Raw genomic sequence first — 20716 nt, forward strand, 5'->3', positions numbered from 1 at the left:
GATATCACTCTGTGGACCATGTAACTGTGGTATCACCCAGTGGACCATGTCGTAGTGGTATCACCCAGTGGACCATGTCGTAGTGGTATCACTCAGTGGACCATGTAACTGTGGTATCACCCAGTGGACAGTGTTGCTGGTATTAATCCTATTATCATTTAGTGATGAGCACATTCTAGGATGTGGTGGTGTTTGGTTTATAAATGTGTAAATTGTAAAGTACTACCCAAAAAGACCATCGGTTATCCTCACATTTAATTTTTTTTCTGTTCAAGAATGGACAGAAATATCACGAAGAAAACAAATAATGACATAACTCGAATGACAGGTGCCAAATACCATTTCACAAGCCTAAAATGACACACAACTTCATTGCCTAATAAGATGTTGTATACATAAAGGTTTTTCATATGCTGCATAATGCGGTAGGAAAATCCGCTCTTTTCATCCTGGAATAGAAAGAGTTATTTCAAAACTGGATAAAGAAACATTATCATTATTAGCAGAATTATATCTAGGTGAGTTCAGATGTGGTGATTTGAATTGAAAGAGAAGGGATATGAAACTGTAACCATGAGAGTTGTCTAGACATTTGAACTTTAACAGAAGCTACACTTCACAATACTGCTTCATTTCCTTGTGCTACATCAGAGATAGGGTTTCCATTGGGGACTAACATATTGGAATTATGAGGGAGATGCTAGCTGTGTATGATAGTATGGTGATTAGATAAACCTGTTCCTCATTCCCCTTGTACAGGAAAGGCATGACAATCCTTTGTCCATATGTTCCTGTGGGACAACATCCAGTCATTGAGGAAATGATTAAGAAAAGGATATGATCACAAAAAGAGGACAGAGGAGCTGACACATATATACTGTGTATAAAAATGGCTATAATTTATCAGTACATCAGACAGCTTCACTGCCCACGAAACACCAATATGTGACTGAAACTTGGTGAAACAAAGCTCCAGTGTTGGGTGTAGATAGATAGCTTAGATTCTGAGGAAGTAAATAACCCTTAACAATCAATTCCTTCCAACGAAGATGGCCTTAGTTCCAATCAAGACAATTCTCATCACCAAGCTGCAGCCGGCAGTGGTGTCCAGTGGTTATAAGAGTACGCCAAGCAATTTCTAAATGAATGTTCGATGCTCCTGGAGATTGGTTAGCTGTAGAATACTTGTATCCACGATAAAGTGTGTACTTATAATCTATTTTCAAACATTAAAGTCTCAAAATGTTTCTAAATTTGTTAGATTGGTTGTGTTACTGTAAGTTATGAAGCTTACCAGAGATACATGGGTAGAGATGTTTGCCTGGGAAATATCTTTATCGACACCAATGCTGCCCTCTGGGGTACAGGCTATGATAATATTGTAGGCGCTAAGTCAATCCTTGGTTGACACCTGTACAGAATGCAGGGTGATTGCCCTACACTACAGTGGCACTTTTTGTCCACGGGGAAGCTTGGACACTGTCATCTATCGCAGGGAATAGCACTAATTGTATATGGGCAGGCCAAAAAAGCCTAATCTCTTGTCAGTTGATCATTGGGAAATCATCTTTTTGTAAAGTCATTGTTACATCTGAATTTTAAAATTGGAGCCGTTTTAGTTTTAGTGATGTACACTACCTGATTTAAGCATGGTAGGAGTTTTATCTCCTACCTGGTCCTCTGCCATAATGTAAAACTATCACAGCAAAAACACTAAGCCGCTCAACACTTTTACCACTATAATACAAAAGGGAGACAAATAATCATTCTTTTTTTTTTGAGAGTTTGTAATCTTGGTGGTACTTTGAAACAAATTGTTGTTTGTAAACATTTCTGGGCTAGACTTGGTGTGTAACAAGCCAGGCAAAAATATACATAACTTGTAATTCCAGGCAAAAGTAGTCATAACTTGTAATACCATTCCTGTCCTTTGCTTAACAGCATTACATGAAGACGTGTCTGCACCCGATGGTTTCCAGGGAAACACGGGTTTCGCCAGTGTTCTCAGACAGTAGCCAGGCTATGTATGCCTTTTTCATTATTATATTACTTTTCATATATTTATATTTTTTTTACATTTCAATTACAGACTTCTTTCCTAATTATATTATACGGAAAACCAGGGATGGATATATTATACAATATTGAAATCACTGGATATGTATATTTCTTTTACATTTCTATCTTTTTCATCAAATTTCCCCAAGTAAACTTTTTGCTACTATGCCTAACGACATCTGTTTGAGTATGTTTATCCCCACTTTTACTTGTAGCTGGTGTGTCCCTGTCACCCCTCCCACTTCCATTTAGACTCACCAAAAACCAGATGAAAGAGAGTCAAATATGGAACAAAAGGGGTGCCAAGGTGAAGCTATATCATTTTTTTATCCAGCATACATGTAGACTTTATTCCTTCATGTTAGTAAATTTGTCATGAATATTCATGGCCTAGCTTACTTTGATCTTTTCTGCCTGGTCTCTATGGCGATTACAACTTGCCTTGATTAGTGAAGCACAGTACATAGGCGTGATGTAACGACTTTGGTATTTACACATAAAACCCTATCCCTAGTGCCCTCATTTGTAAACTTTGGTATATATTTCACAGATAAGGGTTTCATCCTTTTTGTTGTTTTTTTTTGTTTATTACATTATTTCAGTCATTTACGGGATTTTCTTTACGTAGTTTCTATAGTAAACAGAGGAAACTTTAAGTGTGTCATATTTATGGGCTGCCTAACCTTCTCCCTCTATCACACCTCAATAGGCTGGTCCTGGCTGGATAATGGCAGAGTCTATCGAGGAAGACTTGGCGGAGAAAGGTTTATCCAATTTTGTTTATTCTTTTTTGTTTTGATTTTGTTCTTTGCTCTTTTCATCTTTTTGACATTTTTGTTTAGAGTTACATAGATATCTATATATATATACAGAGATTGGCTTTTTTGTTTTGATTATATCTACTTATATTTTTCCATCTATTATTTTATTAATCTTTTTTTTAACGTTAGTTTTTCCAACAGACCCAGGATAGCATCATAGCAGGATTTGGCACAGTATGGTTGTGTGGGGATGATTTAACTCCATGTTAGTATGGTAGTGTCCGAGGATTCCTTACAGAAAGTGACACTTTCTCCAGAGGCTGTGTTTCATCTGATGTCAATATCTGTTAAATGGTTGATTATATAAACTATCATTTACTGTTGTCTTCCTAAAGAAATGATTTTCTATTTCAGTGAGAACTCCTTTATATGTTTAATGATATTTTGATGAGAATGCATTAGTGAGTTTAATACCATTTTTATAGCAATGAGTTGTTAAATATAATGGATTACATCTTGAAGGGAGAATCTGATTTGGTAGCACCACCATCATTGAAAATCAAACCTGGAATGTGTTCCAAGGACTACATTGGTTTCAGTTGTTTGAGTGACATGAACCAATGGGATGTTGTATCTATGCTGAATGGATGGAGAGAGAATTTTATTTCTATCCTGATTGATATACTGTGGCTTTGACACCAACAAATGTTCTGCTGACTATCAGGAGAAGACTCCGGCAAACACTGGTGTGTCAATGTCTCCTATGATGTATGTAGAATCAGTGTATGCCATCTGACAAGGTGCCCCTATAAATCCTCCGCTCCCTGATGCTGGACCCAGATGACACTACATGATACAGATGGCCATCAACATCGCCTCTATGGCAGTGCGCACTATAAAATACACCAAAACATATTTTTCATTGTCTTCCATTCTAAATCAATAATCTGTAATACATTTTTCACAGGCGTTAATTGCAGTGACCGCAGACAGAACTTTAGACAAGTGTCAGAATCCACGGTACAATTACAACCTATATGGCATAGTTATATGTAGGCTCAACAAGCTCTGTTTCTGTCTCATTCATGATGGCATAAGGTAGTACAGCTAAGTCATAGGAGAATAAAGTCACAGAGTGGAACAAAAATAACGTCACGGAGGAGAACAAAAATAACGTCACGGAGGAGAACAAAAATAAAGTCACGGAGGAGAACAAAAATAACGTCACGGAGGAGAACAAAAATAACGTCACGGAGGAGAACAAAAATAAAAATCACGGAGAGAAAAACAAAAATAAAATCAAGGAGAGAAAACAAAAATAAAATCACGGAGAGAAAAACAAAAATAAAATCACAGAGGAAAACAAAAATAAATTAATGGAGAGAAAAAAACAATAAAATCATGTAGAAAAAAACAAAAATAAAATCATGGAGAGGAAAACAAAAATAAAATCACGGAGGAGAAAAACAAAAATAAAATCACGGAGGAGAACAAAAATAAAATCACGGGGAGAAAACAAAATAAATCACGGGGAGAAAAACAAAAATAAAATCACGGAGGAGAACAAAAATAAAGTCACGGAGGAGAACAAAAATAAAAATCATGGAGAGAAAAACAAAAATAAAATCACAGAGGAAAACAAAATAAATTAATGGAGAGAGAAAAACAAATAAAATCATGTAGAAAAAAACAAAAATAAAATCACGGAGAGAAAAACAAAAATAAAATCACGGAAAGAAAAACAAAAATAAAATCATGGAGAGAAAAATAGAATCACAGAGAAAAACAAAATAAAATCACAGAGAGAAAAACAAATAAAATCACGGAGAGAAAAACAAAAATAAAATCACGAAGAGAAAACAAAAATAAAATCACGAAGAGAAAAACAAATAAAATCACGGAGAGAAAAACAAAAATAAAATCATGGAGAGAGAAAAACAAAAAAAAAAACATGGAGAGAGAAAAACAAAAAAAAAACATGGAGAGAGAAAAACAAAAAAAAATCATGGAGAGAGAAAAACAAAAATAAAATCATGGAGAGAGAAAAACAAAAATAAAATCTGGAGAGAAAAACAAAAATAAAGTCATGGAGAGAAAAACAAAAATAAAATCACAGAGGAAAACAAAAATAAAATCACGGAGAGGAAAACAAAAATAAAATCACGGAGAGAAAAACAAAAATAAAATCACGGAGAGGAAAACAAAAATAAAATCACGGAGAGAAAAACAAAAATAAAATCACGGAGAGAAAAACAAAAATAAAATCACAGAGAGAAAAACAAATAAAATCACAGAGAGAAAAACAAAAATAAAATCATGGAGAGAAAAACAAAAATAAAATCATGGAGAGAAAAACAAAAATAAAATCACGGAAAATCACGGAAATTAAATCACAGAGGAGAACAAAAATTAAATCACAGAGAGAAAAACAAAGAAAGATCACAGAGAACAAAAATTAAATCATGGAGAACAAAAAAAAAAGTCTTTTAGAAATTAAGCAAAAATGGTTTGAAATTTGGCTAAAATATGAGACAAAGCATTGAATGGAAAAGGAAAAGTTTAAAAAAAAAAATCTAATTTAAGGGAAAACTTTTTAATGGTAACATTGTGAAGTCTACATGCAATATATAGCAATATTAAATTAGGCCAGAAATAAGAAATAAATGGAAATTATGACAAAAATACGATCTTGTATAAAATTGTTTGGTATTTTGCAGAAATCATCAGGGTAAATATTGAAAACTGGAAAGGATAGAGAAATATGAATTATTTTAGAGATTAAAGAAAAAATATATGGTTGAGGTCTGTTGTCAATAGAGCTGTTTATATTTAACCTTATAACTCTTCACGACACCTTGTGTCCCAAGAAAACTATAGCTCTCCCCCATAATGGGATGATTTATAGTCGTCTAAATAGGCAGATGGCTTTGGACACTTTGCAATAAATCCTTACCATTTATTCCTCAAGAAAACTCCAACGGAAATTAATTTTCAGCTTTTTCCATGAAGCAATGTTCAGACTATCAGTGAAGGCTATAAATCTCATGAGTTCTGGCCTTCCGTCCTGCTTCATAGCCGCCCTGCAATCTCTCCACATACTTTTTATTTTTTAGTGTTAGATATCTTAAGAGTCACAGAAAAAAGCATCATTCTGTGTTTGTGAGAATTGTTAGGTCACAGACTTGATCATAGTGATTCAGCATGTGAACACACTGTATTATCTCTCTACCCACCAAACATTTCTGGACAGAATCAGTAGATAAGTCAGAATGGCTGGGCTCTATGGGATCCCCAAGGATCTGATTCCTTATTTCTGTATGGTGTATGAGTTTGAGATCTCTGTCCAATGCTTTAAGATTACATATCTTTTTATGTACATGTATAAACATTCTCAGCAAAAAAAAAAAAAAAACAACAATAAAATCTTTCGATGAATTTGACAGTTTCCATTATAGACTTCATGACTGGATATTTGTTAAGAAAACCAAAAAGATGAATGTTTCCGTTGCCAAATGCATGGAGAATATTTGTGGCCGAGCTTCCGTCAGAGAACTAGCCTGGAACAGTGGGGGAACACAGTAAACTGGTGGAATTCCTATAAATCCTTCTACAGCCAAGCTTTATTATAGCTGCAAATAAGAAGGCTGGGACTACAGGGAAATGCCGCTAAAATGGTGACTTCCGACAACTTCTTTCTAGCAATCTTCTCTCTGCCTTGTAACATCAATACTGTCAGTTTTAAGACAAAGTTGACATGATTTTGACACTATTTCCATTGTAATTCTTCACAAGGCTGCCATCAGACTTGGTAATGCTAGTGGCACTGCTAATTAATTACAAGAATAAAAGCATTGTTGGTGTGTCAAATTAGACATGAATTATAACAATGCTGTGTCATTAGGGGTACCTTGACGGACTTTAGGCAGGCGATGCCTGGCATTCATGAAAAACTGGGCAGAGGATCCTCCAGGCAGCGAAGTTACTCAAAATGTTTCATGCTAACCTTGCATGTATGGTGGCCATAAAGACCAGTCAGTGACTATGGGGTGACGTGTTACATAATCCTCACCCTCTCTCTGATCTCAAACCTCCATGGAGATCTACAAAAGCTCACTTAGGATACAGTTTGTCATCACAAATGGCTGACCTGCCTTTAGAGTATGTGTATGTTTTTAATCAGAAATACAGTGTAATGGAAAAGGTAATTATTACTTGTAAGTAATTGGTAAAGCCGCTTTTATTGATTAGGCAATAAAACATGTTGATATATATTTAGGATTGAGGAAATGCTGGTTGATATATATTTAGGATTGAGGAAATGCTGGCATATACTGTATGATTATAGGTATATGGGATTCAGGAAAAGAGTGACAAACTTCTGGGATTGTGGTGAAGTATATCATGCCATACTTCTTGGAATTGGGTAAGGTACATGATGTCATACTTCTAGGAATGGGGTAAGGTACATGATGCCATACTTCTAGGAATGGGGTAAGGTACATGATGCTATACTTCTAGGAATGGGGTAAGGTACATGATGCCATACTTCTAGGAATGGGGTAAGGTACATGATGCCTTACTTCTAGGAATGGGGTAAGGTACATGATGCCATACTTCTAGGAATGGGGTAAGGTACATGATGTCATACTTCTAGGAATGGGGTAAGGTACATGATGCCATACTTCTAGGAATGGGGTAAGGTACATGATGCCATACTTCTAGGAATGGGGTAAGGTACATGATGCCATACTTCTAGGACCTCTGAACTCTAGATAGATGCTCTAGCCTTAAAGCTACCTAGTTTTCAGTATTCACACCCTAGTCTATTTCCACTGCACTCCTCCTTCCTTTAACCAAGTGTTTGAACCCAAAACAAACTCTTTTTCACATCATTTTAGTATCTTTAGTTGAGTATGTTATATGAGAGGGAAAACTTGGTGACAAGAGTCATAGTATCTTTAGTTGAGTATGTTATATGAGAGGGAAAACTTGGTGACAAGACCATGACTCAAACCCAGGACCTTTAAACTTTCGAAGGACACTCCAACCATTTGAGCTATCTTCCTATATTCGTGAAGCTAAAGATTGATTCAGTTTTATTGTCGAATTGGACACATTTGAAAGTATGTATATCACTGAACCTCTTTCCACTAGACATGTTGATGACTGGATCCTGGTGAATCAGTAGATGACAATAGACTGCCTTTTAGCTTTGTCATTATTTCCAACTTGGTTGTCTGTAACCACACTTATTTAATTTTGTAAGTTAGAGCTAGCTCAGGAACTACAATGGAATTCATTTAATCTTAACCAACCTGTTTCATGAAAAAATGGGTTAAAGAGTGAAAGCCTGACTTGAATCTCCAGGATAAATTTTACATGCAAATGCAAGACATATATTTTGGGATGGATTGTTTACGAGTTCCCGTACACTGGATAATGAATGCTTCCATTTGTTTTGGTGGTGCTGGTTTGCTGTGATCGTTTGTGTCGATCGAAAGTGGGAGTGTAGTTGTGTTTGTGATGATTTCTAGGAATACCTGACATGTTGTAATCCACTTTTTCTGCTGTTACTGTGGCTACAAGTGTGTATGATACAGCCTGTCCTCCCATGTGGTGTGTCCAGTTGTCTGTACCACCAGTAGCCTTTGTCTGCTAAGTCACAAACTCACTGTAAAGATGCTATTGTTTCTTGTGAATCCTTGTGAAATGTCTGTTGAGAATATGGGGGCTGGTAACTGTTGTGATAGGCTAGGATTATCTCGGGGTTTGTGCAGTTCTGTTAATATTGGTTTATTTATAACGGCATGGTCCCAGGAGGTGTCCTCTGTGTTTAACATGAAATAGCAGTGTTCAGGCTCCACCTATTTACTCTATTGGCGTATTTTTAAAACTCCGACAATCTTGCGCTACATGATGCACTATAATGTAGGCTAAAGTAAATAATAAAGAACCATTCTTGAAACTATCACAGATTGTGTTCTCAATGTAGCTCCAGGGGGCAGTCATATTGGTTTATATTTAGCCCTGCCGACCAGAAGGACCTAACCATATATTATGAGAATTTTCCTCTTACATAAGCTTTTCATCTGGCCCCAATGATGTTATATTACTGTCACTAGCTGCCCTCCTACATGGCTGCCTAGGACATCATTGGTCTCCCAGACATACTGCAATATTGGTTTATGTCAACCTCTCCTGGCAGGATATGGGGCTCAATCTATACTTTATCAGCCAAAACAACAGTTTAATTGGCCTATCCTTTCTTATATACCATATACAGAGTGTAGTGGAAGTCTTTTTTATCTGTTCATTGGTGTGTACAATGTTCATCAATTGTTCAGTGACACAATGTTCATCAGTTTGTTCAGTGACACAATATCCATCAGTTTGTTCAGTGACACAATGTCCATCGGTTTATTCAGTGACACAATGTTCATCAGTTTGTGAAGTGACACAATATCCATCAGTTTGTTTAGTGACACAATGTCCATCGGTTTGTTCATTGACACAATGTTCATCGGTTTGTTTAGTGACACAATGTTCATCAGTTTGTTCAGTGACACAATGTTCATCAGTTTGTTTAGTGACACAATGTTCATCAGTTTGTTCATTGACATAATGTTCATCAGTTTGTTTAGTGACACAATGTCCATCAGTTTGTTCAGTGACACAATGTTCATCAGTTTGTTTAGTGACACGATGTCCATCAGTTTGTTCATTGACATAATGTCTGTCCCATGCTGTTCACTGACTTCAGATATTGACAATTATTTCATTCCCTGACTGCAGTAGCTTGTGGATTGTTACATTATAATTATTTTAGATTTTTGAATTTGTCATAATTATTTGAACTTTTTGTATTATTTATTCCACAAGAATGACAATTCTTCCTTTCAAAAGTCACCAATATATTTTTTTCTCATTAATTGAGATTTTGGTTGGTTACATTTAGACTATGTGACGTTCAAGTGTTCCCCTGTGAACACTCGGAGAAACACAATCTTTTAGACCTTCAAATGCATTGTAAAATGTGTCATTGAATTGACAGCTGTCAAACGCCGACAAGACAAGACCTTGCAGTGTTTCCCTAGTGTGTTAGGTCTAAGTTTTAATTTGTCAAGTGAAAATTCAATAATGTGTGGTGGAAATCTTTGCATTGTTCTTTGAAGAAATTATCTAGAACGAATCTTGACTTACATTTTAAGCATAGTGGTGTTGAAATTTTGGAAAATTCTTTAAAAAAATATATATATATATATATAATCCAGAATTATTTTATCACAGATTCTTACCAATAGTTTCTCTCCATTTGACATATTTTATTATTGTTTTGGAAAATCACATCACAACAGAATTTATTATTATCAAGTAAATACTATGTACTTTTCTATACAGTTAAAATCTGTATGATCGACCAATTATTTTGCCCTTTAGTCACCATTTAGAAAGGCAATATGGAGAAATGGCATGAATTGTCAATATAAATAATATTCAGAAGATTTGTTTTAAAAAAAATGCATGATGATTTTTAGCACAAATTTGCTTGTCCCTTTTCAGCTACTAGTTACATTCTGTTAAAGTGAATCTTCTGTCAATGATAGAGCACAAGCAGAAACACATCTTGTATCTTTTTGTTTTGGAAACTTGATACATGTGCAGCAATGCCCCTCATTAAAAGTTTGATTGTATTTAGGTTTACCCCAGACTGCAGAACTTACAGATGTTCTATACATGTTTATTACTTCAGAAATACATTGATTCCAAAACAGGTAGGGCTCATGTAGAGAAAACTTTGTAACTGCTGGTTACAGTCATGTAATGTGAAGACATTTTAGTCATAACAATACATTATGCATACCAACTGCTGCATCCATCATTTGTTTCCCAGAAAGAATTTTAATCACACTCATGGGATCAATCTAGTCATCAATTGTCAGGTGTTTGGCAGATCTCTCCCAGGAGAGATATACCTTGTTATAATTCATTGTTAGGCAGGAGAGTTCTGTCAGGGGAGGTAAGTGTTATAACATTCCATTCTATTTTTGTGTCGCCTACTATGGATGACAGGAAGGTGACATATAGGTGTTGATGGCGACAGCACCATCCACTATCTTAAAGTTTGCGTTTTCTGCATTTTTGGGGTAAAAATTTCAAATTTCTGGACTTTGGAGAAAGCTCTTTAGCTCTTGTATATTAGGCTTCTGACTTTAAAAACAAATATCAACCAAACTTGGGTTATATCATAGGATGTATAGCTGAATGCATTACACACTTTACTAGCATTTCTACAATTTTTGTACTTTTTGAGTAAAAACAACTTAGAAGCTGTTTTTGAGCTGAACCACATTCAGCGATTTTACCAGAATGACAACACTTATTTAAGACCCTGAAGACCCCAATACATGCAAAGCAATAAATTTCAGTGGCAAGAGTAATATACCCTTTGGTCTATATACAACAGAAGATCTTCAGTTTCGCATCTTAAAACTACTTCAGGCAAACAGTGTCCAATGTGCTTATGGCAATGACCATATAGATGCTAGTTGGTTCACCAAGTGTGAAGAGAACTGAGGAGGGTCTATCTAACCTTAGGTAGGAAAGCTTTCCCAAGAGAGAAAAGTGTAATTAAACTTTAGGGAGGAGAGTTCTCCCAGGGGAGATAAGTGTTATTACCCAGGGGAGGTTAGTGTTATTACCCACGGGAGGTAAGTGTTATTACCCAGGGGAGGTAAGTGTTATTACCCAGGGGAGGTAAGTGTTATTACCCAGGGGAGGTAAGTGTTATTACCCAGGGGAGGCAAGTGTTATTACCCAGGGGAGATAAGTGTTATTACCCACGGGAGGTAAGTGTTATTACCCAGGGGAGGTAAGTGTTATTACCCAGGGGAGGTAAGTGTTATTACCCACGGGAGGTAAGTGTTATTACCCACGGGAGGTAAGTGTTATTACCCAGGGGAGGTAAGTGTTATTACCCACGGGAGGTAAGTGTTATTACCCAGGGGAGGGAAGTGTTATTACCCAGGGGAGGGAAGTGTTATTACCAAGGGGAGGTAAGTGTTATTACCCAGGGGAGGTAAGTGTTATTACCCAGGGGAGATAAGTGTTATTACAGCTAATTGGCTGCAGTTTTACCTGAACCAAGTCCCGAAGAAAATGTGTTTCTTTGGTTTGTAGCTGTTCCTGAGTAAATAACATATGAATGGATACTTTCTATGTACGAGAATAAAGAGTAGGGTCTTGAGATTTGGAAAATCGAAAATATACACTCCTTGTAAAAATAGAATGACATCGGATTCCAGGTGTGCCCCAGTCTACTGTAAAATATCAGGGTTACTGTCTTCCAATTACTTGTGTGCTCTTTTATGCCATCAAACCTTTCCAGTTTCATGATTTTTCAGGTAGCGAAATCTTCGAACATTAATTTGATATAAATTTCACAACATTTGAACTTCAAATAAGCGTTTGAGGGGATGGAGTCACTGGTAATAACACATAGTGAAATAATCAGTTGAAGAGAATAGTTCTCCAAAGGGAGATAAGTGATATTTCTCTCCATTCTATTTGAAGGGAGGAGAGTTCTTTCAAGGGAGATATAGGTATTATTACATTCCATTTAATTTTTTAGTGAGGAGAGTTCTCCCAAGGGAGATAAGTATTATTACATTCCACTTTGCTGATATCATACAAATAATGGTTGCAAGATAAAAGGATTTCCTTTGAAAAATAAAATCCTCCATTTTTTGCCTTGCCTGTGATAAAGTTTCAAAGTGAGACCATGTTGTTACTTTTCTGACAAAACATTACACTATTAATGTTTGTATCTACATCATTTGCTCTAAAAGTTCAGCTTTAACAACCTTGGTGTATAGCTGGATCTCAACACATTCTTCATTTACAGAATATTATTTAATGGAAATTAGAGATGCTGGAATCTGGAGTTTAAAGTTTTGTGTTAAGCTCAGTTTCTCAAAAAATATCAATGTTATTCCAACCAAACCTGGAATATAGTTGTATTGTGATATGGACATCTCAACACACCCAACAGATTACATCAATTTTTTTTAATTTTTTTTTTGTATTTTTTGGTTGAAAACTTTTGATTTTAAGAAATATATATATATATCCAATTGATTTACAAAGTAGTTTATAGCCAAATTGGAATGAATTCTGTGATATATCGGATGTATTTTCTTCTCACTTTTCTGAAAGACTGATTTTTTGGATAGAAATGACACATTTAGGTATATTTTGAGAATAAGTGGTTATTATTTACATGTGTCTTTAACATATACAGAGTACTTCCATGCTATCAGTGGAGATTCTTTTTTTTTGGGGGGGGGGGGGGGGTTACTAAATTTTAATGAATTTTGGAATTATTAATTGAATACACTGACTTAAAACAGGACAGGTGAGACACAATTTCATGTAATCCTTGTGAATGGATTAGTTTGAATTTTTAGGAATGCACTTTGTAGATTCAAATTCAAATTTGTATTTTCACACCTTTCTTTTGTTTTCCAGTGACTGTAAGATCATCAGAGACCCACAGACGTTGAAATCCAAGGGATATGGTTTTGTCTCATTCGTTAAAAAATCAGTAAGTATTGTCTCTGTTGACTCATAGTTTATGTCACAAAGGTTTAGAAAGACATGTGCTCAATGCCTGGACCCATATTACAGGTGTGTGCAAAAGCAAATTACAAATTCACATACAAAATGTTCACACTATTTAGAAGGAATCACCAAAATGTGATCAAATTTGATGGGGGATTTATTCTTAGAAGTTGTCACTGTTAGATAGCTTAGTTTATGGCCAAAATGAGGACAAATCGCTGGTATTAAAGGATTAAACTTGTATTTATAAACGATTGGATATCAGGAATGTCAGTGACTGTGAGTATTGTGTCTATCCACCGTCTTTGACAAGCACAATCTCTTGGGGGAGGGAGTGTTGATGGTGAAAGATGGCGGCAGTACTGCGACAGGATTGGTGAACTCCCAGGCTAGTTGTAAAGTGAATGATTAATGGTCCATGTTGGCTAGTCCAACAGCTAAACACAGAGTTACATCTGGGCAGAGATGGCGGAAGTGTTGTCAATCTCGACTTGTACAAGGCTTTCCTTTTCCAAATCTCATCAGTTATCCCCTAGTGTTGAAGCTCAGATGGGTCATCTACTGTCCACAATCCTGCCGTGTTCGTAGTCATTTATAACTTCAGCGCCCAGTGATACACAATGTAAACATCTACTGGAGAAATGACTGTTTTAGTCATGTCAACTGTTTAGTAATGTTAGTGGTGTAGATCTGTCTAGTTAATGTTAGTGGTGTAGATCTGTCTAGTTAATGTTAGTGGTGTAGATCTGTCTAGTTAATGTTAGTGGTGTAGATCTGTCTAGTTAATGTTAGTGGTGTAGATCTGTCTAGTTAATGTTAGTGGTGTAGATCTGTCTAGTTAATGTTAGTGGTGTAGATCTGTCTAGTTAATGTTAGTGGTGTAGATCTGTCTAGTTAATGTTAGTGGTGTAGATCTGTCTAGTTAATGTTAGTGGTGTAGTAGTAGATCTGTCTAGTTAATGTTAGTGGTGTAGATCTGTCTAGTTAATGTTAGTGGTGTAGTAGTAGATCTGTCTAGTTAATGTTAGTGGTGTAGATCTGTCTAGTTAATGTTAGTGGTGTAGTAGTAGATCTGTCTAGTTAATGTTAGTGGTGTAGATCTGTCTGATTTACAATCTATTAATAACCATTCATCTTGTCATTTAATGAAAAGCTCCCCCTTCGCCTCGTATTTTTAGTTTTCACTTTTTTAAAACTGTCTTTGTATTTCTATTAATAGATCCAATGATTATGAGCCACTTCAGTTCTGGGAATTAGTTAGTGTGTTAAATTGTGTCGCTGTTATCAGTGTGTCTGTATGGATTTTATTTCTGTCTCCAACGTATTAGTGTTAACAAGTTTTAAAAAAATAATCTCTTTTATGTTTAGTAAGTGTTTTATAATCCAAAATGTCCAGCATCTTGTAAAAATCACATGACACTCAGTGTAAAGTCACATGACACCCCGTGAAACGCCACATGACACTCAGTGTAAAGTCACATGACACCCCGTGAAACGCCACATGACACTCGGTGTAAAGTCACATGACACCCCGTGACACGCCACATGACACTCAGTGTAAAGTCACATGACACCCCGTGAAACGCCACATGACACTCGGTATAAAGTCACATGACACCCCTGTGAAACGCCACATGACACTCGGTGTAAAGTCACATGACACTTGGTGTGAGATTGAAATGGTATCCATGTTGTAGATTGTGCGTATGATAACTTGTCAACATTAATTGGTGATGCAATACAATATTAATAAGAGTATAGGTGAAATCCACTATCCCATGAAACTTTCGCATAGTCAATTAGTCACATGTAATGTGGCTGAAAGCAGTTAACAACATGAACGAAAATAAGCCCATCCTGAGTTTTACGCAGTCAGTTAAGTTAATCTATTGATATTGAGGCGATAGGGAATATTGGAGTATAATTTGGGTCAATGGTGAGAGAAAAAATCTGACCTTGTAAGATGTTACACTTGTTTTCATGATGAATGTAATTAAAGTAAATATGGACAGTTGATAGCCATTTTAGTATGTTTTAGTAAATCACAAGATAGGTAATGAAGTCCATTTATGTCACTGTTATAATTAAACCAATACTCACTTTATTGGGAAACACTGTTGTCAAGGCCCCCATAATTTTCATTATCTTCATTTTGGGGTAGTATAATTTGTGTCTGTCAGCCAATATGACTCAAACACGAGGGTATTAGAGGATGATTGCGAAGCTGATTAAAGGCAAGCCGCTGTGAGCACTGTTGTTTACCATCCACCAACATCACATTGATAGTGCTCATTGGATGTGGTACATATCGCGATGTATCCCGCAGGGTGAGCAGGGTGAGTCCGGCCCTATGGGACCTGTCTTCAGTGCAGAATAATTCTGGACAGCACTGATGTACCCATTTGGTATTGACATACAAAATTTACATACAATCATGATCCATTGTCAAGGAGATGGTCTGGGAAGTCGTCTGTCACAGACACAAAAGAAACGTGTGTATACGATGGTCAGGGTCCATCAGACAGACACTGAGGACAGCTTGACTAGACTTACCTAGAGGTCAAAACTCATTTCACTACTGGTCATCTTAACTCTGGTCTGACACTGCCTGGCCATCTTAACCCTAGTCTAACACTGCCTGGTCATCTTAACTCTGGTCTAATACTGCCTGGCCATCTTAACTCTGGTCTGACACTGCCTGGCCATCTTAACCCTGGTCTGACACTGCCTGACCATCTTAACTCTGGTCTGACACTGCCTGGCCATCTTAACCCTGGTCTGACACTGCCTGGTCATCTTAACTCTGGTCTGACACTGCCTGGTCATCTTAACTCTGGTCTAACACTGCCTGGCCATCTTAACTCTGGTCTAACACTGCCTGGCCATCTTAACTCTGGTCTAACACTGCCTGGCCATCTTAACTCTGGTCTGACACTGCCTGGCCATCTTAACCCTGGTCTAACACTGCCTGGCCATCTTAACCCTGGTCTGACACTGCCTGGCCATCTTAACTCTGGTCTAACACTGCCTGGCCATCTTAACCCTGGTCTAACACTGCCTGGCCATCTTAACCCTGGTCTGACACTGCCTGGCCATCTTAACTCTGGTCTAACACTGCCTGGCCATCTTAACTCTGGTCTTACACTGCCTGGCCATCTTAACTCTGATCTGACACTGCCTGGCCATCTTAACTCTGATCTGACACTGCCTGGCCATCTTAACTCTGGTCTGACACTGCCTGGCCATCTTAACCCTGGTCTGACACTGCCTGGCCATCTTAACTCTGATCTGACACTGCCTGGCCATCTTAACTCTGATCTGACACTGCCTGGCCATCTTAACTCTGATCTGACACTGCCTGGCCATCTTAACTCTGGTCTAACACTGCCTGGCCATCTTAACTCTGGTCTAACACTGCCTGGTCATCTTAACTCTGGTCTAACACTGCCTGGCCATCTTAACTCTGGTCTGACACTGCCTGACCATCTTAACTCTGGTCTAACACTGCCTGGCCATCTTAACTCTGGTCTGACACTGCCTGGCCATCTTAACCCTGGTCTAACACTGGCTGGTCATCTAAACTCTGGTCTGACACTGCCTGGCCATCTTGACTCTGGTCTGACACTGCCTGGTCATCTTAACTCTGGTCTAACACTGCCTGGTCATCTTAACTCTGGTCTGACACTGCCTGGCCATCTTAACTCTGGTCTAACACTGCCTGGTCATCTTAACCCTGGTCTGACACTGCCTGGCCATCTTAACTCTGGTCTGACACTGCCTGACCATCTTAACTCTGGTCTAACACTGCCTGGCCATCTTAACCCTGGTCTGACACTGCCTGGCCATCTTAACCCTGGTCTGACACTGCCTGGCCATCTTAACTCTGGTCTAACACTGCCTGGCCATCTTAACTCTGATCTAACACTGCCTGGTCATCTTAACTCTGATCTGACACTGCCTGGCCATCTTAACCCTGGTCTAACACTGCCTGGCCATCTTAACTCTGATCTAACACTGCCTGGCCATCTTAACTCTGGTCTGACACTGCCTGGCCATCTTAACTCTGGTCTGACACTGCCTGGCCATCTTAACTCTGGTCTGACACTGTCTGGCCATCTTAACTCTGGTCTGACACTGCCTGGCCATCTTAACCCTGGTCTAACACTGCCTGGCCATCTTAACTCTGGTCTAACACTGCCTGGTCATCTTAACCCTGGTCTAACACTGCCTGGCCATCCTAACTCTGGTCTGACACTGCCTGGCCATCTTAACTCTGGTCTAACACTGCCTGGCCATCTTAACCCTGGTCTAACACTGCCTGGCCATCTTAACTCTGGTCTGACACTGCCTGGCCATCTTAACTCTGGTCTGACTCCGACCCGAGGAATGTTTTGTCTTTGATCGTCAGTTTTATATTTAGCAATTAACATGCTAAGTTGACAATACCTCTTTACTAGAGTGAGTATAAAGACAAAGAATGTGACATAGAAGGGAAAAAATGGTATTCAATCATTATAACTTTAAATTATTGATCAATCTACAAGGGTGCATGTACTGTAATGTATGATAGGGCTACCGGTAATAATTGTAAAGCATTGGATTTTCAGGATATGCTCTTAATGAAAGTCGTGTTCCTCCATCACTTATCAAATTTCCAGTGTCAGTGTGACTTTGTTTGGTAATTTAATAACTCGCAGTAAATTGAGAAATATGTATGGCTGACTTGTTGATAAATCTGTATATACTACATAAACTAATTAGTCCAAACACCTACTTAGTACTTCAGTTTAACGAGATAAATCATGGTGTAATTGCACAGTTTATGCAGGTAATACTTCGTCCTCATAATTTGATTGTGATCAAGCACTATGTTATACCACAATATGTCATTATAATGTACTTCTACCTGAAATGCAAATAAAAAAAGTGTCTTCCTTACAACCCCAATATATTCCTTCATGTGGATCAAACACATGGTTATAAAACTAGGGTATTTAGAAAGCCTTCAAATCTTTAATCTTGTAAATTAGCCGCGGATGTGGATGTAATGTCGCATGTCAGGATACATAGCCGAGTAATGCATGTGCTGTGTGTTGACTAAGGTACGGCCGTCACATCTATATCCAGTCTGTATTGAAGGCTGTTAAATATTAAAGGATGTGAGGACGTTAGTAGATTGATTTCTACAAATTGTAGCTCATTAGTCGGTGTGGATCACAGAGATATTTATAGGTAGTCGAAAGCCTGTATACATCAGAAAGAGTTTAAGATGTGTTGTCTGTCAGTTGATAGCATGTATATGTTTGTCTTATAGGGCTGCTGTTTTATAGGGTTGTTGTTTTATAGGGTTGTTGTTTTATAGGACTGTTGTTTTATAGGGTTGCTGTTTTATAGGACTGTTGTTTTATAGGGTTGCTGTTTTATAGGGTTGTTGTTTTATAGGGTTGTTGTTTTATAGGACTGTTGTTTTATAGGGCTGCTGTTTTATAGGGTTGTTGTTTTATAGGGTTGTTGTTTTATAGGACTGTTGTTTTATAGGGCTGCTGTTTTATAGGACTTGTTTTATAGGACTTGTTTTATAGGGTTGTTGTTTTATAGGACTGCTGTTTTATAGGGCTGTTGTTTTATAGGACTGTTGTTTGATAGAACTGTTGTTTTATAGGACTGTTGTTTTATAGGGTTGTTGTTTGATAGAACTGTTGTTTTATAGGACTGCTGTTTTATAGGACTTATTTTATAGGACTGCTGTTTTATAGGGCTGTTGTTTGATAGAACTGCTGTTGTTTATAGGACTTGTTTTATAATGCTGTTGTTTATAGGACTGTTGTTTTATTTATTGGACTGTTGTTTTATAATGCTGTTGTTTATAGGACTGTTGTTTGATAGACCTGCTGTTTTATAGGACTGTTTTATAATGCTGTTGTTTATAGGACTTGTTTTATTTATTGGACTGTTGTTTTATAGGACTGTTGTTTTATAATGCTGTTGTTTATAGGACTGTTGTTTTATAGGACTGTTTTATAATGCTGTTGTTTTATAATGCTGTTGTTTATAGGACTGTTGTTTATAGGACTTGTTTGATAGAACTGCTGTTTTATAGGACTGTTGTTTTATAATGCTGTTGTTTTATAGGACTGTTTGATAGACCTGCTGTTTTATAGGACTGTTGTTTGATAGACCTGCTGTTTTATAGGACTGTTGTTGATAGACCTGCTGTTTTATAGGATTGTTGTTTTATAATGCTGTTGTTTATAGGACTGTTGTTTTACAAGACTGTTGTTTTACAGGACTGTTGTTTTATATGACTGCTGTTTTATAGGACTGCTGTTTTATAGAACTGCTGTTTTATAATGCTGTTGTTTTATATGACTGTTGTTTTACACGACTGTTGTTTTATAGGACTGTTGTTTTATAATGCTGTTGTTTTATAGGACTGTTGTTTTATAGGGCTGTTGTTTTATAGGACTGCCTTATAAACTACAATTATCGCAAACAAAATTTAGTGGGATGCATCTTCCACGATATTCACTAAAATAAGATTACCACTCAGGTATGGACATTTACAGTATGTTTTCAAATCTTACTGATCGAATGTGCCTCAGCAATGTTGTTCTTCATATTTTTACAGGATGCAGAAACAGCAATTAATGGAATGAATGGACAGTGGCTAGGATCTCGGGCTATACGAACCAACTGGGCAACCAGGAAACCCCCCGCACCTGTACCGAAAGAAAGTAGGTCTCAAAATGTAATCCACAAAAACCTGTATCGAAAGAAAGTATCTCTCTAAATGTAATCTCCTCATCTGTCAAGATCTCAACTGCAGTATCTGGTCATAATGTGTCAAAAAAAAACAAAAAAAAATTTCAGTCTTCAAATATTTTACATTCAGCAACAACATAATTATCTATGATAAAAGACATAAACATGTATTAGGAGAAAATAATCATTAACTATTAATTTTAAATTGATAAATCCTGCAATTCTATATACTGATCTAACATACCTTTATCTGTCTACAGCTGTGAAACAGATGTCATATGACGAAGTATATAACCAGTCAAGTGCTACAAACTGTACCGTCTACTGTGGTGGAATAGCTAATGGTCTAACAGGTAAATATAGTTATCTCCCTTAAAATGTAGTTAGCTTGTCTCAGTTGTAATTACCTCCCCTGTAGTATACTGTTATCTGTATCAGTTGTAATTACCTCCCTTGTAGTATCTGTATCAGTTATAATTACCTCTCCTGTAGTATACTGTTATCTGTATCAGTTGAAT

The 20716-nt window shown here is 37.1% G+C and overlaps 1 protein-coding gene across 7 annotated transcripts in view; it reads left to right on the top strand.

Moving 5' to 3' along the window:
- LOC117339289 (nucleolysin TIAR-like) overlaps nucleotides 1-20716 on the top strand; it is a 295336-nt gene that overhangs the window by 253364 nt on the left and 21256 nt on the right. For all 7 annotated transcript variants that reach the window (XR_004535152.1, XR_004535153.1, XR_004535155.1 and 4 more), the window contains 3 exons: nucleotides 13344-13419; nucleotides 20065-20170; nucleotides 20459-20551. Coding sequence is in view for 3 of the 7 variants with exons in the window: in XM_033900800.1 (XP_033756691.1) it covers nucleotides 13344-13419; nucleotides 20065-20170; nucleotides 20459-20551 (275 nt within the window). In the remaining 4 variants the exon portion in view is untranslated. The remainder of the gene's footprint in view (nucleotides 1-13343; nucleotides 13420-20064; nucleotides 20171-20458; nucleotides 20552-20716) is intronic.

Source organism: Pecten maximus, chromosome 12 (assembly GCF_902652985.1).
Source record: "Pecten maximus chromosome 12, xPecMax1.1, whole genome shotgun sequence".
NCBI lineage: Eukaryota > Metazoa > Mollusca > Bivalvia > Pectinida > Pectinidae > Pecten > Pecten maximus.